General features: G+C 39.1%; 1 protein-coding gene across 3 annotated transcripts in view; it reads left to right on the forward strand.

Moving 5' to 3' along the window:
• The window catches only part of GRM7 (glutamate metabotropic receptor 7), a 588,333-nt gene extending 586,278 nt beyond the window's left edge, over positions 1–2,055 (forward strand). For all 3 annotated transcript variants that reach the window (XM_060766298.2, XM_060766300.2, XM_060766299.2), the window contains one exon: positions 825–2,055. Coding sequence is in view for 1 of the 3 variants with exons in the window: in XM_060766299.2 (XP_060622282.2) it covers positions 825–874 (50 nt within the window). In the remaining 2 variants the exon portion in view is untranslated. The remainder of the gene's footprint in view (positions 1–824) is intronic.
• The last annotated feature ends 19,583 nt before the right edge of the window (positions 2,056–21,638 follow it).

Genomic DNA, 21,638 nt, shown 5'->3' on the forward strand with positions numbered 1-21,638 from the left:
AAAAATGTGTTTTTCATAGATTTTTTTCATGTATTTGGCCTCCTAACTTCTTATTGTTTTTGATTATTAAAAATAATAGAAGATAGAAATTATTTGTTATGAATAAGTACATCACTGATATTTGGGTTTCAGTCAAGTTTTTGAGGAACCTGGTTGTAGTATATGCATGCTATCACGTGTGCCTATGTGCACTATGTACCTGTGTCTGCATAGGGATGGGGGTGATATAGATTTGATATGTATCCAAAAAAGAAGTATTTTTTTAGAAAAAGAAATCCAAAACCTAATTGTAATGGCTTGTCATCACTTGAAGAGAATCATAGAATCATAGAATCAAAGAGTTGGAAGAGACCTCATGGGCCATCCAGTCCAACCCCTTGCCAAGAAGCAGGAATATTGCATTTGAAATACTGAGTTCTTATTAACTTATCTACTTTGCTCTAATTCAGACTATTGGGTTTAGGAGCTGGAGAAAATATATAAATAATGTAGCTTACAGTAAATTACATTATTCATGCCCTAGAAATGACTAACATTGATTGAGAGGCATGAAAATGTGGGGTAGTAAAAAAAAATCATATCTAGGTATTTTGTTGGCATGTACAAGGCAAAGCAAGACAGCCTAGGGAGAGAAACTGAAAACATAAAACAAACAAAGCCCTGCACTCTTGCCTTTGATCATGAAGCATAATTTCAAAAACATTGATATTTACTACTGAGAAGCCATAGCAGGCTTTTGAACAGATTTGTGTATTGGTGACTGCTTTTTCCTTGCCTCTTTCTTTCTTTCTTTCTTTCTTCCCTCCCTTCTTTCTTTCTTTCAGGCCCTGCTGCAAAAAAGAAGTATGTCAGTTATAACAACCTGGTTATCTAGTCCTCTGCATCAGACGGAGTCATGGGGGGATGGAGATTTTCATCCATTCAGTCACCTAACCTCGTGTCGGCCTGTTCCCAAAAGAACTGCAGCGTATGCACTGTTGGAAGCGCTGAATGGCCGGGCAGTATTTTTGGAGGATTGAAGTATTCTGAACAGCTGCTCTATGAAAATTTCCTTAACTTATTCTTGGCTTAATAAGTCACTGGCACTGCCATGAGGCTGTGATGATGGACCTTTTTTCTTTGTACGGGAGGTATGATCTAAAAGCTCCGACCTGTGAGTTTAGACCCAACTTCTCCTGGGTGAACTGCAGTTGGTGATGGTGACTTTCAAGGGGCTATTTTGTCTTTATATGTACTTCCAAACTGCAAGTTTTTGAACTTTCTGTACAGTTTGTGAGAGGTTTTTGCATATTGCCATCTATGTTTCTGAAGTTTCCCCATTCAGTTCAAATGCACCGCATCATGCAAGCCCTGGTCTTTCTAACTTTCTCACATTAACAAACAAAGAAAAATCCCGGAAATAAAAAAAATGTACATGACTTGTTATGATCATTATTGTACCACTTTGATTCATATATGTTATTTTTTTAATTAAAAGAAAAGGGAGAAAAAGATACTGAAGACCAAAAACTGTGCTGACACAGCAAGCCCCTCACTCTGTTTCCCACCCTGTATCCACCTCCACCTCCATTTTCTGCCTTTCATCATTCTGATGGCAACAGAGAAAGCAGAACGGATTGCTGAATTTTGATAGAGGTCGTCTTGATATTTGGAATGCATGCCAGTAATGTATTTTACAGTACATGTTAATAATTTATGTTGGATATTTGTGTTTGTGTTTCTATTTTGTTCTTTTCATTAAGGTATATAACTATTTTGCAATAATTTCAATAACTATTATGGTATTTGGAAGAAAGAAATGGCTTTTACATGTCTTGAGAATTTTTTTCTTTGTTGATGCCCCACTATTGACTGACCGGTGTGATTTAAAAAAACAAAACGAATTTTAAGGAAAAAAGCATGTATGTTTTATACTGTTTGTAATAAGTAATTTCGTTAATCTTGCTGCTTATGTGCCAATTTAGTGAGAACAATCTTTGCCGCAGAACTCCCCTCTTTCCATAATCAATCCTGTGATATTGTCCAAGAATGTATCAATAAAACATTTTGGTTAAATTTTCTTTATTTATTGTAACCACCTTTTTTCTAAGTTGGTATCTAAGCCCTTGCTTCAAGAGCTATCAGGTTGATCATGATGATTGACTACTACTACCACTTATGTATTGTTGTGGTTGTATATGCCTTTCAAGTCCATATAAGCCTGTTCCTAACTAGAGTATAAATTTGAATTTCATCAAAGAGCCAACAAATTCTTCTAAAAGTAATGGAAATGCTGTAATTGCAAGGACAGTCATTCAACCCTGATAAGCAAATAAGATTTCGGCTGCAGTACAGAGAATGCAGCCCAGTTAAATGATCCCACATTCAACCTGCTTTATCCACAAAAAGGGGTTGTCTCTCTGTTTTCAAGTTCTGGATTGTCTTATGAGCTTAATTTACCAAAAGTGTGCAAGTCAAAAAACAGCTGATTATAGACTATATGCCCTGACACTGTCACTGCTAAAATGGAGGGTAGATAAATACTTTTATATAGACAGACTCTAATGCCATCCATCAATACAACCATGCCAAGTAAACAGACTCTGAAATTACTATCTATGATGTATCTATGACTCAAGGGAATCTCCTCATTTGCTTGAACAAGACAAAAGAAATATGTTATGATACAAACAAAGATGAAGAAAATCAAATCTGCCTTCAAGAAGTGACAGCTGTATCTTCTCAAGTGCAAAAGAAGGTAAACTCTCTGTTTGAACTTTCTAAATAAAATGTGTTAGTATGCTTTGAGAACAATATTAGAAAACATAGCAGAGAATAAAGAATCTGCGTCAAAACATAAATTACTCCATTGCTTTAGTGCAGACCGTTTTTCCAAATCAAAGGGCATTTCTGCCAACATTTAGATTTATCAGCTTAGTCACTTGAAGAATATCCACAGGGACCAATGTAGCAAAATAGACAATAATTATCTTGAAATTTTCAGACCATAAATAAACTAGATGACTCAGTAATGCCTACTGGTATTATATTGAATTTCTTCTAGTTAATAGAATCACCAGAAAGTGTTCAAAGGCATGGTTGTTTATTTATTTATTTGGGCATTAGTCCTGCTACAGGAGTTTAATGTCTACTGAAGTTATAACAAGTCATCTGCAGACAAAACCATACTGTATTCCACTTGCACCATTCCAAAAAATGTGAATCACAGCACTCTTATTATACTGAATGATATGAAACAATCAAAAATTTAAATTAGGTCAAAACATATATCATTACGCACAGGCCAACATACCAGCACAACAGTTAACGTGACCCAGTACACGGTTTTGGTGATGTGAGTTTTAATGTGAGTGAATGCACTCCTAGCCACTGAGCTTCTGCATAGCACTTTTAATTTACATTAGAAACGAATTAGAGCATAATATGGTAGACATTATAGTTAAGAAAAAGGATTGTTTTATTATAGATGTGGCAACCCTGGATGAGAACAAAATTAAAAAAATAGAGGACTATTCATTTTGATTACCTCACTCACTAGGTGAGAAAGCACATGATATTACAATCATCATCTTCATCATCATCATCATCTTTATTTATAATCTGCCCTATCTCCCCAACGGTACTCAGGGCGGTACTCAGTTTCCAAAAAAGTATGGCAAACATTCAATGCCATAAAACAATGCAAAATGAACAAATAGAGCCCCATGGATAAAACATCTATAATAAATTATAACAACTAGGCTAGTTGTCAAAAGGCATTCCGTTTCAGGTTCCATTGCTAGCTGGCCCCTCATTCTGTTCACCAGGAAGTTACTCAAAAGGGGAGGGGTGTTGCCATTTTCATTCAACAAAGATTCAGCCCATTGGCTGGAATGGGAAACTTCAAAGGCTAAATCTTCAGTCATTTTAAGACCTCTCTGCATGAAACCTACCTCAGTTTTAGACCCCAATATACCACTGCAGGCCTTCCAAGTTTCAAAACAATTCACCAATCAACTGATTTTTAAGAATTATTTTAAATTTTAAACATTTTTTTAAAAAAGGACAAACCGCAAAAGAGGGTTCCGGGAATTGTAGTCACTGGTTGTGTTAATTCTCAGCCAATTAGGACATGGACAGAGAGAGATAAAAACTTCCTGCTCTGAGAGGAACTTTTCTATGCCCACCCTATACAAGTTATTCTGGGAAAGTGAGTTCCCAGTGGGACCCTCATTGAAGGAGGAACCTAGGAAAACTTTCCAAAAAAATGGAGGGACACTGGAGAAAAAGACACAGCAGATCCCTGCCTCAGGTATATTGCAGATTTCACCCCTTCCTATCCAGGAACCAATAAAATATGGCTCTCTCAATCCATTTTGCCAGGCTTTTTGACTCCCTCCTCCCTGATCTGTTTTTGGATATTATACAAAATGGCCCACCAAATACTACAAATCTTTTTCATTTGAACTGATTCAGGCTCTAGTCTAATAACAACTACACACAAAGTTTAAATAATTAAACATATAAATCTATTAAACCTTCAAAGGAGCAAAACAAATCAATATAGAAACAATTAGAAACAATTAAAGTAACAATTGTTATATAATTTATCCACCGCCAACAAGCCAGAGGAAGATGTCATGTTCTAGTCCAAGTTATAAAACGTAATAATCTCATCCTCATCCTCCTCTCCATAAGCTAAAGAACAAAAATATGTTTTAATCAGTTTTTAAAATGAGAGAAGGGATGGGGCCGTTTTTACTTCTTTAGGGAGGGAGTTCCAGAGGCAGGGGCACTCACAGAGAGGGCCCCCTCTCTCGTTCCCACCAACCATGCTTAAGATGGGGTGGGACCAAGAGCAGGCCCTCCTCTGCAGACCGCAGTGCCCAGGCTGGTTTATATACAGAGATGTGGTTAGTCAATAGTCTGGGCCCTTATTATTTAGAGCTTTATAGGTAATAACCAGAACTTTGTATTTAGCTCAGAAGCAGACCGGCCATCAGTGGAGCTGCTGCAACTTGGAGGTGGATCTCTACATGGATCTCCAGTTAGTAATCTGGCTGCCAATTGAACCAGTTGAAGCTTCTGAACTATCTTCAAAGGCAGCCCTGTGTAGAGAGTGTTGTAGTAATCCAGATGAGATGTAAGTAATGTATAGAGAACTGTGGACAGATGTGGCATCTCAAGCTACTGGCAAGCAAGTTTTAATTTTACAAAGGTACTTCTGGCCACCAACACCTGGGCCTCCAGGGTCAGCGATGAGTCCAGGATCACCCTCAAGCTGTGAATCTGCGTCTTCAGGGAGTGTATGACCGCATCCAACATTGGTTGTAACCCTATACCCTGATCTGCCTTCTTACTGACCAGGAGTGCCTCTGTCTTGTCTGAGGGCTAACAAGTTGAAATTAAACATTCAACTTGTTAGCCCTCATCCAGCCCATTACTTATGACAGGCACCGGTTTAGAACCACGATGACATCCTTGGCTTTAGGTGGAGTAATAGAGTTGTGTGTCACTGGTATAAATTTGACACCAAACTCCAAAACTACAGATAATCTCTCCCAGCAGTTTTGTGTAAATCTTGATCAGCATGGGGGACAGAATTGAACCCCGAGGAACCCCACAGGTCACTGGCCAGGGAGTCAAATAGGTGTCCCCCAAGCACCAACATCTGGGTCTGACCTTCCAGGAAGAACCAGAGCCACTGCAAAACAGTGCCTCCAAGCCCCATCCCACAGTGACAGCTCAGAAGGATACCATAGTTGATGGTATTGAATGCCTTCAGGCAGGGCAGAAGTATTTTGTGCCTAATTTGAAGATTAGATTCCTATTTAATTGAGGCAACTTAATAAATTATACTTATGAAGGTAATCAGCATCAAAGGAAATGTGAGAGCCTGAAAGCATTTTGTCCACAACAGAAAGATTATGGATGCCACACTTTACTGAAATCTTGGAACTGTTATTTTAAAGGATGAGGAAGAGTATTCAGCCATAATACATGTCCTTATGGGGAAATGTTTAGTTGGAATGCCACTGTGCAGTGAGCCTAAGGTTGCCAAATGAAAAACAGACTCACTGAAATTCTCTCATTGGCACAACCATTAAGGCATAAATGCCCTACAGGCATCATATACTGTCTGATCTTGGAAACTCCGTTTAATATTTAGACGAGAAGACTACTAATGAATGCCAGGTATTTTAGCTGTATGTCAGAGGAAGGGTTTGGCAAAATCACCTCTTATTCCTTGCCTATGAAATTCATGAGGTCACCATAAATCCATGGGGTCACACACACACAACCATTAAAGTCGAAACACGCTGTTCTATTTTCCACATGGGAAACCTAACTCCAGCATTATTAAGGAGGAATATATTGCAAATAGCTGTAATTAGGAATATCTATGCTAATTCACCCAGAGTGTGGGATCTATTATCACAACAAGCATCAATCCTTGGCATGGTCATGCAGTGACTCAGGGCAGGAGTTTGAAGGGCACGACCTCTCAGGAAATAAATCTGGTCTAGGTCAGTCAAAGGGTATCCAGCGAGATGAAGGGAGGAGCAAGAGGGCAGTCATCAGCTGACCTAGAAGTCATTACAGCAAGTCAGCAGTTCAGATAAATGAAGCCTAAAAGAAGTAAAACAGAGCTGTCAATCATAGGAAGACTAAAGTCAAGAAAACATTAATGATGAAGAGAACTGCCATTCAACAACAAATATGCCAGAGAGTTTTATGTCAGTTGTCCCAAGACACAATAGAATAGAATAGAACAATGTTATTGTCATTGTACAATGAAATTAGAAGCTTTTCTCAGCACACATCACAAAAAACAAAAAAAAATCACAAAAACAACACATCCTTCCATGCTCCAACCACCACCACATGGCCCCCAGTGCTACATCAAGTATAGTTACAGCTCTAGGATAAAAGCTATACCTCAGTCTGTTTGTCCTTGTCTTTGTCATCCTGCACTGTCTGCCAGATGGTAATAATTCCAAAAAATAAAAATAATAAAAGAAAGAAAGAAAGAAAGAAAGAAAGAAAGAAAGAAAGAAGGAAAGATATGATTGGTAAGATGGATCCTTAAGAATGTTTTTAGCTTTCATAAGGCTGGGGGACTTATAAAGGTCTTCCATAGAGGGTAGAGAGCAACCAATGATTCTCTGTGCAGTAATTGTGACCCTTTGGAGTGCCTTCTTATCTGCCACTGTGTTACCAAACCATGCCTAGATGCAGGACACTCTATGGCAAAGTGATAGAAAGTTACCAGCAGTTTTTAATTCAGTTGCTGGTTCCTTAGAAGCCTCAGATAGTGTAGTCTCTGCTGGGCCCTCTTAACCATTGCTGCTGTATGAATGCCACAGGCCAGATCCCCCTTAACAGTGACACCCAGGAACTTAAAACTGACCACTCTCTCCACTTGGTCTCCATTTATGACCAAGGGCTGAATTTCCGGTCTATTCTTTCTGTAGTCCACTATGAGCTCCTTGGTCTTACTGATGTTAAGAAGCAAATCATTGTCCCTGCCCCACAAGAGCAGCTGATCCACCTCATCTCAATAGGCAGACTCATCCCCTTCAGAGATAAGCCCCAACACTGTTGTATCATCCACTAACTGGGCACTGAAATTGCTATGATAGACAGGGGTGCAATCATATGTGTACAAAGTATAAAGCAGATGACTCAACACACAGCTCTGTGGAGTCCCAGTGTTGAGAGTGAGAACTGAAGTGGTTTGATTTCCTAATCTAACCATCTAGGAATATCCAAACAAGAAGTCCATAATCCAAGAACAGAATGAATATGACAATTCAAGATCCATAAGTTTAGACATCAATCTATGTGGGAGGACTGTGTTGAACACGGAACTAAAGTCTGCAAAAAGCATCCTCACATAGTTTCCTCATTTTTCCAGGTGGGTCAGAGCAGTGTGGAACGTGTTGGCTATGGCGTCCTCTATCAATCTATTGTCTAATGAGACAGCATCTTCTATTTAACAAATATTGAGATTGGCACACTCTTTATTTCTTTGATGACCTTAAAATGATGGAAATTGATCTTCAGCATCTTCCACATTCTCCTATACTGTCTTAATCTCTAGCTCCTCAGACTGAATGAGGAGATTCCTGAAAATCTGACTTCTCTATCTGAATCTTCTGGATTCAGAGGATGAATTATTACGTACATTTTCCAAGGGCCCCTGTGGCTCAGAAAGGCATTTCCTGATCCTACCACCTTTGAGACAATTGTGGCTGCCACTGTCACAGCTGCGGTGGATTGCAACTTGCAGCTTACTGCTCCTGCCATATGACATTCGCCACAGCAAGCTCTCATCTTATCTACCCATCCATTCAATCCATTCTAACAAGTTTCCCCATTGGATAGATGCAGCTCCAAATGTGGACCAAACTTTGCCATCACTTCATTGCATACTATATTAGACATCTGCCATGTTAGATCGCTTTAGCAGCTTGAGCAGATTTGTATTCAAACTGAGTTACCATCTCACTGAATTGACTCAAAGAGCCTGTTGTAGTCCTGAGATTTCCACTGAAGTCCTTCTTCCACACAGAATAGCTGGATAGTAGTGAAAACATTAAGAGCATCTCTTTCAGTGGGGCATACATAATGAATATGAACAGTTTAAAAGCATGGAGCATACGAGTGCAACACCTGTAACTCCCCATTGGTTTCCAAATGTCATTTCAATAACAAACTGAAAAACACCAGATAAAAAGTGTTATTAGCAACATAGCATATCTAGGGCTTTATTTGCATTACAAATTAAAACTGATTTTATTCCAGTCATTGCTTTACCTAAGGACAGGGGAAACACCAATCCAGTAAGTGTTTTGAGAACTTTGCAGATCTTTCTCCTGGTGCTCCTTTAAAGAAGAAAAAAGAAAGAAATAGGTGTTCCACAACTTTTGAGTATCCTAATGTGCAATTTGTACTCCCAACAAAAGTTTACTATCAGGGCAGAATTCAGAGGAGTAGAATTTCCAGTTGTCGAGAAGGTTAGACAAGGTTGCATTTTATCACCCTACCTGTTTAGCTTGTATGCTGAACATATAAAGCAGGATCAGACTTGGAAAAAGGAGAAGTCAAAACTGGAAGAATAAAAATCAACAATTTAAGATGTGCAACTGACATCACAGTACTAGTAGAAAATAATGAAAACTTGGATTAATTACTGCAGAAAGTGCAAAGGCAGGTCAACAGTTCAACATGAAGAAAACATAAATAATGACCACAGAAGATTTACATAACATTAAAACAGACAATAAAAACATTGAAATACTTCAAGGTCTTTCATATTTTGACTCAGTCATGAATCAGAAAGGGGTCCCGGTAGCACAGTGGTTAAAACTGCTAGCTGCAGGAAAAGCTGCTAACCAGAGAGTTAGCAATTAATAGCCATGAGTCAGGGTGAAATCCCAACTGTCAGCCCTAGCTTCTGCCAACCCAGCAGTTCTAAAGCATGCAATATGGGTAATAATATAGTAATAATAAACTTTATTTATAACCTGCCACCATCTACCCAAAGGGGACTCGGGACGGCTAACATGAAGCCAAGCCCAAAATAATACAACATAATAAACACACAATAACAAAATATGAAATAACAAATAAAATCAACAATATAAAACAGCTTAATAAAACCAGACACAGAGGGTGGGCCAAATGTATGAAGTAAAATGTTAAAGAGTTTAATCCCTGGGTGAGATAGGGATGAAAGTGCATTTGTAGGGGAGAAGTCTGACAGGGAGGAGTAGATCAGTAGGTAGGTACCGCCACTGCGGGAAGGTAAAAGGATGACCCATGCAGACATGTTGTCAAAAAGATCAGAGATGTCTTTACCTTATCTGTGAATTGTATGTCATTGTTATGTAAAAAGGCATAAAATGTTTGCCTTATATGTGTACTGTAATCTGCTCTGAGTCCCTCCAGGGAGATAATATTAATACACTTAATGTATATTCCACTTTTACTGACACAAAAACACAGCAAATGTCACAGCAAATGAGATATATCTGCTGGATTTCGTATCACAAAATATCAAATCGAACACTTCCCAAGTGTCTAGGACTGTGTAATGTATTTTCGAATGATGCGTGCAGATCCAAGTAAGGTGGCCTTTTGCTGTTGACAGATTGTGATTTTGTCAGTTTATTATTTCCAAATGCCAGCTGAGATTTTTTGGCACAGCACCCAGTGTGCCGATGACCACTGGGACCACCTGTACTGGTTTATGCCAGAGCCTTTGCAGTTCGATTTTGAGGTCGATTTTGTGTTTCAATTATTATTATTATTATTATTATTATTATTATTATTATTATTTGAAACACAACAAGATAAGTCCACAGCAGACAAGATCACTCTGTTGGCTGTTGTATTGGATCACATGTCAGATTATTATTATTATTATTATTATTATTATTATTATTATTATTATTAAACTGCAGTATGAAGAAATTAAAAGAAAACTAGGAAGGACATATGAAGGAACTAAACGAAATCCTGAAATATAAAGATATACAATGGAATGCCAAATTTAGGATTGTACAGGCTTCACATTTCCAATGTTTCTGTATGGTTGTGAAAGCTGAACAGTGAAGAAAACTGCTATGAAGAAAATCAATTCATTTACAACATGGTGCTAAAGAAGAGTTATACAAGTACAAGGATAAATTAATGGATCCCAGAGTAATTCTGAACTCTCCCTAGGGGGCAGAGAAAGTCACCTCAAAAGCAAGGAAGACTTAAGTAACTTCAGGTCTTCTAGTGAGTCATCTGTGGATGAGGATTACTGAAAGGTGCATCTCAGGGTTGCCAGTATGGGCATGAAGGCAAAGGAAAGGAGGGCATTCAGAATGCCAAGGTTAAATGGAACTTTTTTAACAACAAGCTGTGGCTTGCAGTAGTGGGCCCACATGTCAGGAACAAGACTGAAAAGAAAGTTTGACAAACAGGGTGGGGGGAAAGACCCAGTTAAGCATTGGTAGGATTGGTATTGAACTGCTATGCATCTTGTTTTTCTGTTTCAGACAACAAGACAACTTCAACTCAGAAGATACTAAGCCAAGCAAAAAGCCAAGGGAAAAGAGAGCCATAAGAATTACAAAGAGTGTCTCTCAACCTCTCTTCTGGGGGGGCCCTCCCTTACTTACTTACACACACACACACACACAAACTTCTCATTTTGAGTCCAACAGGAGATTGAGGAGACAGGAGATTGAGAAGATTCCCTGACCCTCAACAGATATGTTATCAGCAAGCTAAATACAAAAGCAAACCATCATTTGCATTTAGAAAGGATTTTAGTTTAGATTAAGCAAGCAAAATGGACAGAACTACAGTATACTTTATATGTAAATATTTGGGAGGGGTAAATGCTTGCAAAGCAGGAGACTTTATGCAAATGAAAGAAAAGAAAAGAAAAGAAACTATACATACTGATATACAGAAAACCGTTTCTTACTGCAAAATCTTGATTCAATTACAAAAATGAATCCATTAAGAAAAAAGTTTCTTTATTGGAATGTAATTTATTTTTATTTTCTCTATTTGTGTAAATATCATTAATGATACACAATGTAATGGGATTTAAATGAGTTGTACAATTATACCCTGTGTAAGGCTAGATCGCTATGGAACTGCTGATATTCTAGCCTTCAGGTGCTACAGGCACAAGAAGTAACAAGACTCAAGTGACCTGAGACATGGGTTATCTCTGTAGCATTTTCTTTCTGTGCAGCCTGTCAGGGTCAAGACAAGAATGTCTTTCATTTCCCGAGAAATAGAAAAGGAAGATCTTCACACCAGAAGGCATGTATCCTTCACTTATGCATGAACGTTTCGACCTCAGGGTCACTGAAGACAAAAATCAGGGTGACTTTGGATATGCTTCAACATTCCTGGGAAAAATGGTTTAGGTATGGAGAATCTTTCAGTTTTAGTATCTGTTAATGTTGAGGGGTTTTTTTTAAAAAAAAAATCCCATATTCTTCCTGTCCAAGATATGACAAAAAACATGGATTTTAACAAATTCCTCAAAAACCAATCAGAACATAAATATTCTTGTGTTCTCAGTCCAATTTAAATAGCTTTAGGTCTTCCAAGCATGGACAGCTCCGTGCAATACCTGCCTGCCATATAAGTGATAAAGACAATGAGCATCTCAGAAAAAAAGGACAGGCTTCTAACATTTACATGATCGATTACACAAGAAAACAAACCAAGGCTTAGAAAAGTTAACATTCAAAACCATAGTTCTAGATGGACATATTAGACAGTTTTCATTTCTTACTCATTTGATTAAAATCACCACCGCCATCATCCAACCCTGAAATTCTTTCCATAGTTTCTATGATGAAATTGACACATATTGGCATACGGGCATATCTTAAACTAATTAAGTTGATATTTTCTTGGGCATGACTTTTTCAAATGAAGTTTTAGTACCAGAGACATAAATAACATGGAGATTCGTTCAGCACAAAAAGGACACAGATCTTGTACTTGGATTCAAACGTCAAGGAAATAAAATCTACTTAACATGAAGCAAAACTTCCTAATCATAAGAGCTGTTCAAGTTCAGTAGTTGGGTTGAAATTACAGGAAAAGGGATCCCACCTGAGTATTAGGGAGAATTTCATGTTGCTGTTTGACAGAGGAATACACTGCCGCAGAGTGTCCTGAAGTCCCCTGCCTTGGAGATTTTTTTAAATAGAAGCTGCTGCGCAACGGCAAATTTTACCCAATGCCCAAAGTCCAAATGCAAAAAGATTCACAGGCCAGAGTAAAAATGAAACAGAGAAATCTTTACTCTTTACTCAGCAGAGATGAAAGCATAAGATTTGCAATGCATACAAAAATCAAACAATTCAAGAAACTTACATAGTCCACAAAACAAGGCATATTCATCTTACAGCAAATGAGAGAGCAAAAATAAACCTTGAATAAATGCTATATCACCATAGCCTCCTTCAGAGTAGCTCCACACCACCACCTACTACACACTGTAAAAACCTATACAGATATACACCATTGGATGTGGTTCAATCTTGCTGGTTGACTTACTTTTTCAGCTGTATAAGATAAGTAACACCGCAAGGATTTTCTTCACACACACTTGGTCCTGCTATGACTTACCGCAACAGAAGCTGGATGGTCTTCTGTCAGAAGTGCTTTGACTGTATTTTCCTGCATAACAGTGAGGTGAACTGGATGGCCTTTGGGGTCTCTTTCAACTGTATATTTTGATGATTCTGTGAGTCAGCCCAACAAGCATAGTCAAGGAGGATGGAAGGTGCCATTCAACCACATCTATAGGCACCACACAGTTACCATTAGTTTCCCACCCTAGATGGTGATATTGCTGATAAAAATTGTGACCTTGAAGTACTATCACTATGAGCATTGGTAGTTCCAGTTGTGGTCCTCATGCCTATATCGCTAATCCCCACCACCAAAAACACTAAGTTTCAATTAATCCTGTACTTTCTCCCTGACATTCATATTCCTTTTAAAGGGAACTGCACTTTGCTTTTGCCCTCTTGTATCCTAAAGTATGTGCTTCATATCCTTCTGACTCTCAACCCTTCAGGTCCAAAACTACTGAAAACAACATCTTTATAAACTATTGCTGACTTGCTTACATGGGACTCTCCCATTTTCTGTGAGATAATCTGCATTCCCATAAATCTATATGATGCAGTGTCAATCTCTCCTGTCCATGGAGGTGTATTGACTGCTTTGACATTTTGGTGCCAACTATGACAATGGTTGCTACTTTGAAAGCATTGGATGAAGGATACAGATCCTGGAGATATGGTTGAGGTTCAATCTGACATCTCAATCTCAAAATGAAGCCCACATCTGTTTTATACCATTATTATTAAGGGCTCTAGCCCTTGCAGAATGGTGTAGTGGTTTGAGCATTAGACTATGGCCCCTTCTACACTGCCATATAAAATCCAGATTATCTTATTTGAACTGGGTTAAACTGCAGTGTAGACAGGGCCTACAACACTGAGAGAAAGGTTCCAATATCTGCTCAGGCATGAAAAGCCACTGGATTACCTTAGGAAAATCACACTCTCTCGGTCTTAGAAGAAGACAAAAACAACTCCCATTTGAACAAATCTTGTCAAGAAAGCTCAACAATAGTGTCATCAAAGTCACACAACAATAACAACCACCACCACCTCTGGTACAGAATGTGTTTCTCTTGAATGGCAAATTGCTCCAGCCAAAGTTTGACACAAATAGAATATTACATCTGGCCATGCTTAAATAATCTAACCATCACATAGATACCTATAGCTCTAGGAAACCAAGGATTCTATTTTACTGATTTTCCAAATTTCTCCTAAGCAATCAGTTCCATCAACATTTTGTTGAGGAAATTATTTAACCTGAAGTCTTAAAGAACGAAGTCTCCAGATTTTTAAAAAATTTCTATTTCCACACTGACAGTGTTAGCCTGGGGCATTGCTCAGGGCACTAGCACAAGGGAATCCCATAGTCTCAGCAACCAGTGTAAAGCTTCTGTTTCAAAAAAGGCACAAACAATAAGGTGACAAACACAACCCATGTCTTATGAAATGAGTTACAAACTGGGACACTGATCTTTGGTATTACACCTTCCTCTGATCTAATATGATGACAGTGAAAAATGGAGAGGGACATTCACAGCATTGGTTTTATAAACTATACCCTTTGTAACAGTTTTCAATCAATCAGAAACAACAGAAAGGGGAAGTGGTGGTAGTGCCATTCATAATGTCCTAGTTAGCTAAAAACAACTGCAGTAACAACCCCGAAACTGTTTCAGGCTAAAAAGGCTATGATTCCTCTTTAAATTCTATGCACACTTTGAAATAATGGAAAAAGCATTTGACTTTGGTGAGGTGCAGTTGTGTGTGACCTAAATCCAGTTGATAGCTCCAACGAGAACAGACCCAGAGAATCAACAGGATCAGCAGAATGTACAATTAAGCAATTGGTTCATGGTTGTACTTGAGTTGGAAATAGCATCTAGAGTTAGGCCTTATTTCTAAACAACATTATGTGATTCTGTGACTCTTGTATATACATACAAATATGGATAACTGCCCTATCTCAGTCTTATATTTGGAAATAGAAATTGCCTTCTATTTTATTCCACTACGACTACTGCCTAATTTAGTTTGCCATGGTATTCCAGATTCTTAAGAATAAGTTTTTTTCCCATTATCCTTTCAATGGAAATTCCATCACCTGCTTTGGACCTTCTGCATGCAGGGTTAGCCATGGATAGCTTTTACCCAAGGCTTGGAGTATTAGGTTTCAAAATTAATTTGATAATGTCAAATCTTAGAAATGATATTATTCATTCATTAGTACAAACACCAATGAGAGAAATAGCTGAATTCACTCATTGATCAAAAAGTAAAATGGGTCTGGACCATAAAGTTTCATCATGGCATGACTGTTGTAACTTTCACTATCAAGAAATTTGGTCTGCAGAGATTCATGACAAAGCACAGGTTTTCATTCAAAATCTGAAATATAACCTCTGTAATCACCTGTGGTTTTAATGATCCACTGTATAGCAAGACTTGTCTTCTAGTAACCCCTCTTTCGTTCACTTGATGATTTTAAAAGAATGGGTAAGAAGGATGTAGGATGGGTAAAACTGAATTGAAACGATGTGACGAGATAGACAAACAGAGGGAGAAGCCAGGACAAAAAGATATATGGAATGGATTTGTAAACAGTTTGTAAAAAGGTTCATTGCAGCTCACCCAATAATTTCGTATTATACAACAGTAGTCATTAGTCCAGTATCCAATATAATCGGAATATACCCTTTGGCTCTAAAAGATCATTCATGAATTTTAAACTTGTATCCTGTGTTTTAATTTTTGTTCTGTGCATTTTAATATGTATTTTATAGAAATACGTTGTAATATGTTATAATATGTATAACCCCCGATGGCTCAGTAGGTTAAACTGCTGAACTTGCTGACCGAATGGTTGATGGTTTGTATATCCTTAACAGACTTTGGTTTCTTGAGGTTATTGGACTAAGGAAGATAATCCCTCCACCCCCGATTCCCTTCCACATGCAAAGGTTACAAATCCTGACTGAGGAGCAAAAACATTTGGTAAACAAAATAAAGGCTTTATTACAAGAACGTCTTCATAAAATTAGAAAGTTACTCAGGGTGCTAATTTAATCCAGTTTCTGGATTGGAGAAGAGGTGGAGAAACATCTCTAAGAGTATCAGTTTACATCACAGAGGGGGTCATCTTAGGTATTTATAGAAGGGAGACACTTTGGGTCACCCAAATCAGCTAACCCTATTACTACTATTCACTGCAAGGCATTCTTGACTCTTCAGTGCTATTTACCATTTGTTGATTTACTTTATTTATGACCCAGCTTTCTCCTTGTGGGGACTCAAGACAACTAACAACCACAGCAGCCCTCTCTGTTCTTGGCTATATTGCTGTAGCCACTCTATTGATGGTGATGATGGTGGTGGTGATTATATGAATTTCTTGCCCGTCTCTCCTTGCGGCCCGAGGAGGGATACAACATCATTGAAACAAGAGATAAACACTATTAAAAACATACAAAATGTAGTTAAAATGCAAGTTAACATACACTAATAATATCCAAATTAAAATTCACAACTTAAAACTCCCTTCAACATGCATGCAAATATACTTTCATATTTGTATTACATCAAGGAAAAAACCCTAGCAATGTCATTCCTAAAGACAACCAATAATATTTTCTGTTCCTATGTATGAACATTTTGCAAAAATCTTGATATTTAGGAGGCAAACTTGAGATTTCAAAAACCAAATGGGAAATAAACTAGAGCTCTCCATCTCGATACGGAACGTTGAGTGCTCAAATGTCTGGCTTTAAATCTCTGTGTTTTATATTATCACACTAATGCTTTAAAGTGGGCAGCCCTGCATTTCTGCTGCCTGCAGAATTCTGGGAAATGCGGTTTGGGAAGGTGATGACCTCTGTAGCTGAGAACTCAAAAGGTCCTGCCCTAAACTACATTTCCCAGAATTCTGTAAGTGACAGAAATGTGGGGCTGCTCGCTTTAAAGTCTTGGTGTGATAAGATGGTTAGATTCATTTGGGGTTTTATATATATATATATGACATCCATGCAATATGTCATATAAGGAAACCCCAGTGGCACAGTGGGTTAAACTGCTGGGAGTGGTGTGAGTTCCCGCTGGTAGCCCAGCTTCTACCAACCAAGCAGTATGAAAACACTTAAATGTAAGTACCGTATATTCCGGGGTAAAACACGACTGGGGCTATAAGACGACCCCCCAACTTTAATAACAAAAATACAGAGTTGGGGATATATTCACCGTTTAAGACAGCTCCCCAATCCAGCGCTTCTCACCATCCTAGTCAGCAAGAAGGGCCTCCGGCGCTCCTCCTCCGTCTCCTCCTCCTCCACTGCCTTGGCACATGGCAGCCTCCTGGTCAGGCTCCCTGTCACTCATCTCTTCCTGGCTTCCACGGGCAGGTCTCGCGAGAAGCGCCTCTTCTCCCGCAAGACACCGTTGTCTTGCAGGAGAAGAGGCACTTCTCGCGAGACCTGTCCGGGAAGAATGAGAATGGCCTGCGCAGAAGGGCTTTCCGCCCTGGTCAGGCTGCTCGCCTTCTTCCTGTCCTTCTTTCGAGACCTGGACAGGAAGAAAGCGAGCGGCCTGACCAGTGTGGAAAGCCCTTCTGCGCAGGCCATTCTCATTCTTTCTGGGCAGGTCTCACAAGAGAAGAGGCGCTTCTCGCGAGACCTGCCCGTGGAAGCCAGGAAGAGATGAACGACAGGGAGCCTGACCAGGAGGCTGCCATGCGCCAAGGCAGTGGAGGAGGAGGGGGGAGGGGAGCCCGTGGCCAAGGCATCCACCCCAAGAGGCTCTACCGGTAATTTTTTATTATTTTATTTTTATACCCGGGGTACTAGATGACCCCCAAAATTTTATAACGATTTACATGCCTAAAAGTCGTCTAATACCCCGGTTTTTACGTTAGATCAATAGGTACTGCTCCGGCAGGAAGGTAATGGCTCTAAATGCAGTCATGCCAGTCACATGACCTTGGAGGTGTCTATGGACAATGCCAGCTCTTCGGCTTAGAAATGGAGATGAGCACCAATTCCCAGAGTCAGACATGGCTGGACTTTATATCAGAGGAAAACCTATACTTTTACCTGTGACATGCATGTACAGTAGGGCCGGTTCCATGCTGGAAAGAACTGTATCAATTGAATTTGTTTAATGCAGAGATTCCCAAAATTTTGTCTTGGATGTGCTTTGGTTTCTTGCCAGCTTGACCAAAAATAGAGAATTCTGGCAATTGAAGTCCACTTGGTCCACTAGCTACCTGTATTCCAGGCATATGTTTTTCTTTGAGTTTGCTCATTTTTGGTAGACTTTCTATTTAATGCAGGACATACAATCCTTGCACATACTGTGTTTAATCAAATGGCTTTTCCTCCATAATGTGAAGTCGTATTCTTTGCTGACAAGCATTCTTCTCTAGCATTGTTTGTTGAAATTCTAGCAGCCTTGATGTTTGAAGAGAATTTTTTAAAAAAAGAACACCCCCTCCCTTTTCATTAAATACCATTTTTATTTCATGCACTATCTGAATAGTGAATAGCAAAATGATTTCTATGTAGTTCTATTTAAAAGGCCTTCAAACTCAAAACAACATACACACCAAAAAGCCCATAATGATATGGAGGGATTAAAGAGAAAGAATTAAAACTGAAATTAAGAAATACATTTGATTAGTACATGCATGGGTGCCCAAAATACTGTAGATAGAAGCCCCAAACAGAACCTAATGATGTACACAGAGTAATTGATTCTATTAAATGAATTCTGAATCAGCCTAAACACTTCTTATCAAATAGAACATTCCAAAAACTTGACTTGAAAGTGGTTCTGAAATGAAAGTTGTCAGTTAATTCCAACTTAATTAAGAATGTTTGAAAATAGGCCATTGAAACTAGAAGTAAGTTTGGGGAAAGAGATTTCTTAGGCCCCATCTACACTGCCATGTAGTGAAGTGTAGCTCTTGTATTAGCTTGGCATGTCCAGTTTACCCAGGATAAATTGTTTAATCTGTTTTAACCCTGAGTAAAGAAAAAAACTGGGAAAGATGTGAATCTTCCAGAAAGCTTATCACCAGAAAGCTCCCTTTTGTGAGGCTATGGGGATCCCCATGTGGGATCTGAAATCATGCCTCCAGAGCCATCCTGCACTACCAGGACTCAGATGGCCTGGGGAGGTGGCAAGTTAGTGACTCCCGAGCCTCCCTGAACCCCTTCCCTCCCCCCAAAAATTAACAGAAAGCCTGCTAACTGATTGGGTGAGAGTCCAACCTTTGCTATGTTTATTCCAAATTTTTGAGAAACTGTCCACGGTACTAAGTCCTATCACCATCATAGATTCAGTACCTTCCATTGCTCATTTAAATAGATTAAAATTAGGAGTGGATTCATGGTCCATAGACATGGGAAGCACTGGTTGTTCCTGGAACCAATCTGCTTTTCTGATTCCAGATTGAAGATGCTTCTATCTATGACTGCAGTTTCTGATATCCCTGAGCTCAGGGTCTGCAGGGATAATCTCCTCCTTGTTTCTGGGGCTCATAGTCACTGAGGCAATTTTCTAGCAGAGTGATAACACTTTCTAAGGTGGATATTTGTTTTAAAATCCCTAGTTTTATTCTACCCATTTATTAAAATATAAATGAGTACTGTGCCCTATTTTACCATAGATCCCCCCCCCAAATATATGAAAGCTGGGTTACAGTAAAAGGTGTTTTCTGCAATATTGAAGGCTGCTCTTTACATTAGATTCATTTCCTGTCTCTTGTCCTTAGACATTTTTGTGCCGGGAGCGATGTGAGAAACTGCAAGTTCTGGTGTGAGAGAATTGGTCATCTGCAAGGACGTTGCCCAGGGGACGCCTGGATGTTTAATGTTTTACCATCCTGTGGAAGGTTTCTCTGCACGGGGAGCTGAAGCTGACAAAGGGAGCTCAACCCGCTCTCCCTAGATTCAAACCATTGACCTGTTAAACACCCATTGTACCACTGGGGGCTCCTAAACAATTTTATAAGAGCAGGTCTATTTGGATCCTCAAATTAAACAAATAATCTAGCATCCTTTCACTCTTCAGCAGAAGAGCTCAGGCAATCCCATTAACTATAATACAGATAGTTTATCTGGGTATTTTGTATCATTCAGGGCAGGATGCTTTCCTCATTTTTGAGCATTTATTTATTTATCGTATCAGAAGTGAATTGAGGATACAGTTAAATACATTTAAAAACACAAACAAAGTTTTAAAAAGAACTTGGCATTATGCTAAATGTCCTTTGACCAGAAATTGGCCACTTGGAATTCCTCTGGTGTCATTGTGAGAAGGTACTCCATTGTACATGTGACACGGCTAAGGTTGCATTGTAGTAGGTGGTCTGTGGTTTGCTCTTCTCCACACCCGCATTTCATGGACTTCACTTTATAGTCCCATTTCTTAAGGTTAGCTCTGCATCTAGTGGTGGCAAAGAGTTGCCTGTTCAGTGCCTTCTAGGTTGTCTTCTGTGTGTCCAGGAGGAATTTTCTCATCCAATCTTAGGCACTGATTGAGGTTGTGGGTTTTAGCCTGCCACTTTTGGACTCTCGCTTGCTGAGGTGTTCCTGTGAGTATTTTTGTAGATCTTAGGAAGCTGTTTCTTGATTTAAGGCATTGGCATGCTGGCTGATATTCAAACAGAGGATGGGCCAAAAATGTCCTTTCATTGCTGGCTGCTACTTCCCAGCTGAACAGTGTAATTTATCCAGTGGTGAGAGGCGTAGACATCCTGTGGTAATGCGGCATGCCTCATTAAGAGCCACATACACTGTTTTAACATGGTGAAATGTTTTCTACACTGGTCATATATATTCAGTGTGGAAAACATCTCATCACATTAAAATAGTGGATGTGGCTCTTAATGAGACATGCTGCATTATTTTATTTATTTATTTATTTATTTATTTATTTATTTAACTTGTATACTGCTACTCCCAGTTTGGCTCAGAGCAGTTTACAGAAGCAGATTAAAACAATATAATTAGCTTTAAAATAACAGTAAGCAGTGAGGATGGACATAGCCCCGAGTTGTTCGCCCATCAAAAGCTTACCGCAGGATGTCTGCACCCCACACCACTGGAGAAATTACATTGGTATCACACCACCTAACATCCTTGAGGATAAAGCAGGACCCATTTGCTCAATAATGTAGTGGTGCTTTTCTCGTTGCAAAACTTGTTAAAGCAGTGGTTCTCAACCTGTGGGTCCCCAGGTGTTTTGAGCTACAACACTCAGAAATCCCTGCCAGTTTACCAGCTGTTAGGATTTCTGCGAGTTGAAGCCCAAAACATTGGGGGCCCTACAGATTGAGAACAACGATGCTAAAAGGACTTCATCCACTCACTGCCTCGATTTTGGATGTAGGGTGCTATCCCCAAATGGCCATTTCCCACCTACCTCACTAGAACTATTGTTGGTCTCCCCACACTGCTCCCTTCCCATTGTGCATGAATGGTTTTACCTTTTAAACAAGTATCT

The sequence above is a fragment of the Anolis sagrei genome, chromosome 2 (assembly GCF_037176765.1).
Source record: "Anolis sagrei isolate rAnoSag1 chromosome 2, rAnoSag1.mat, whole genome shotgun sequence".
Taxonomy (NCBI): domain Eukaryota; kingdom Metazoa; phylum Chordata; class Lepidosauria; order Squamata; family Dactyloidae; genus Anolis; species Anolis sagrei.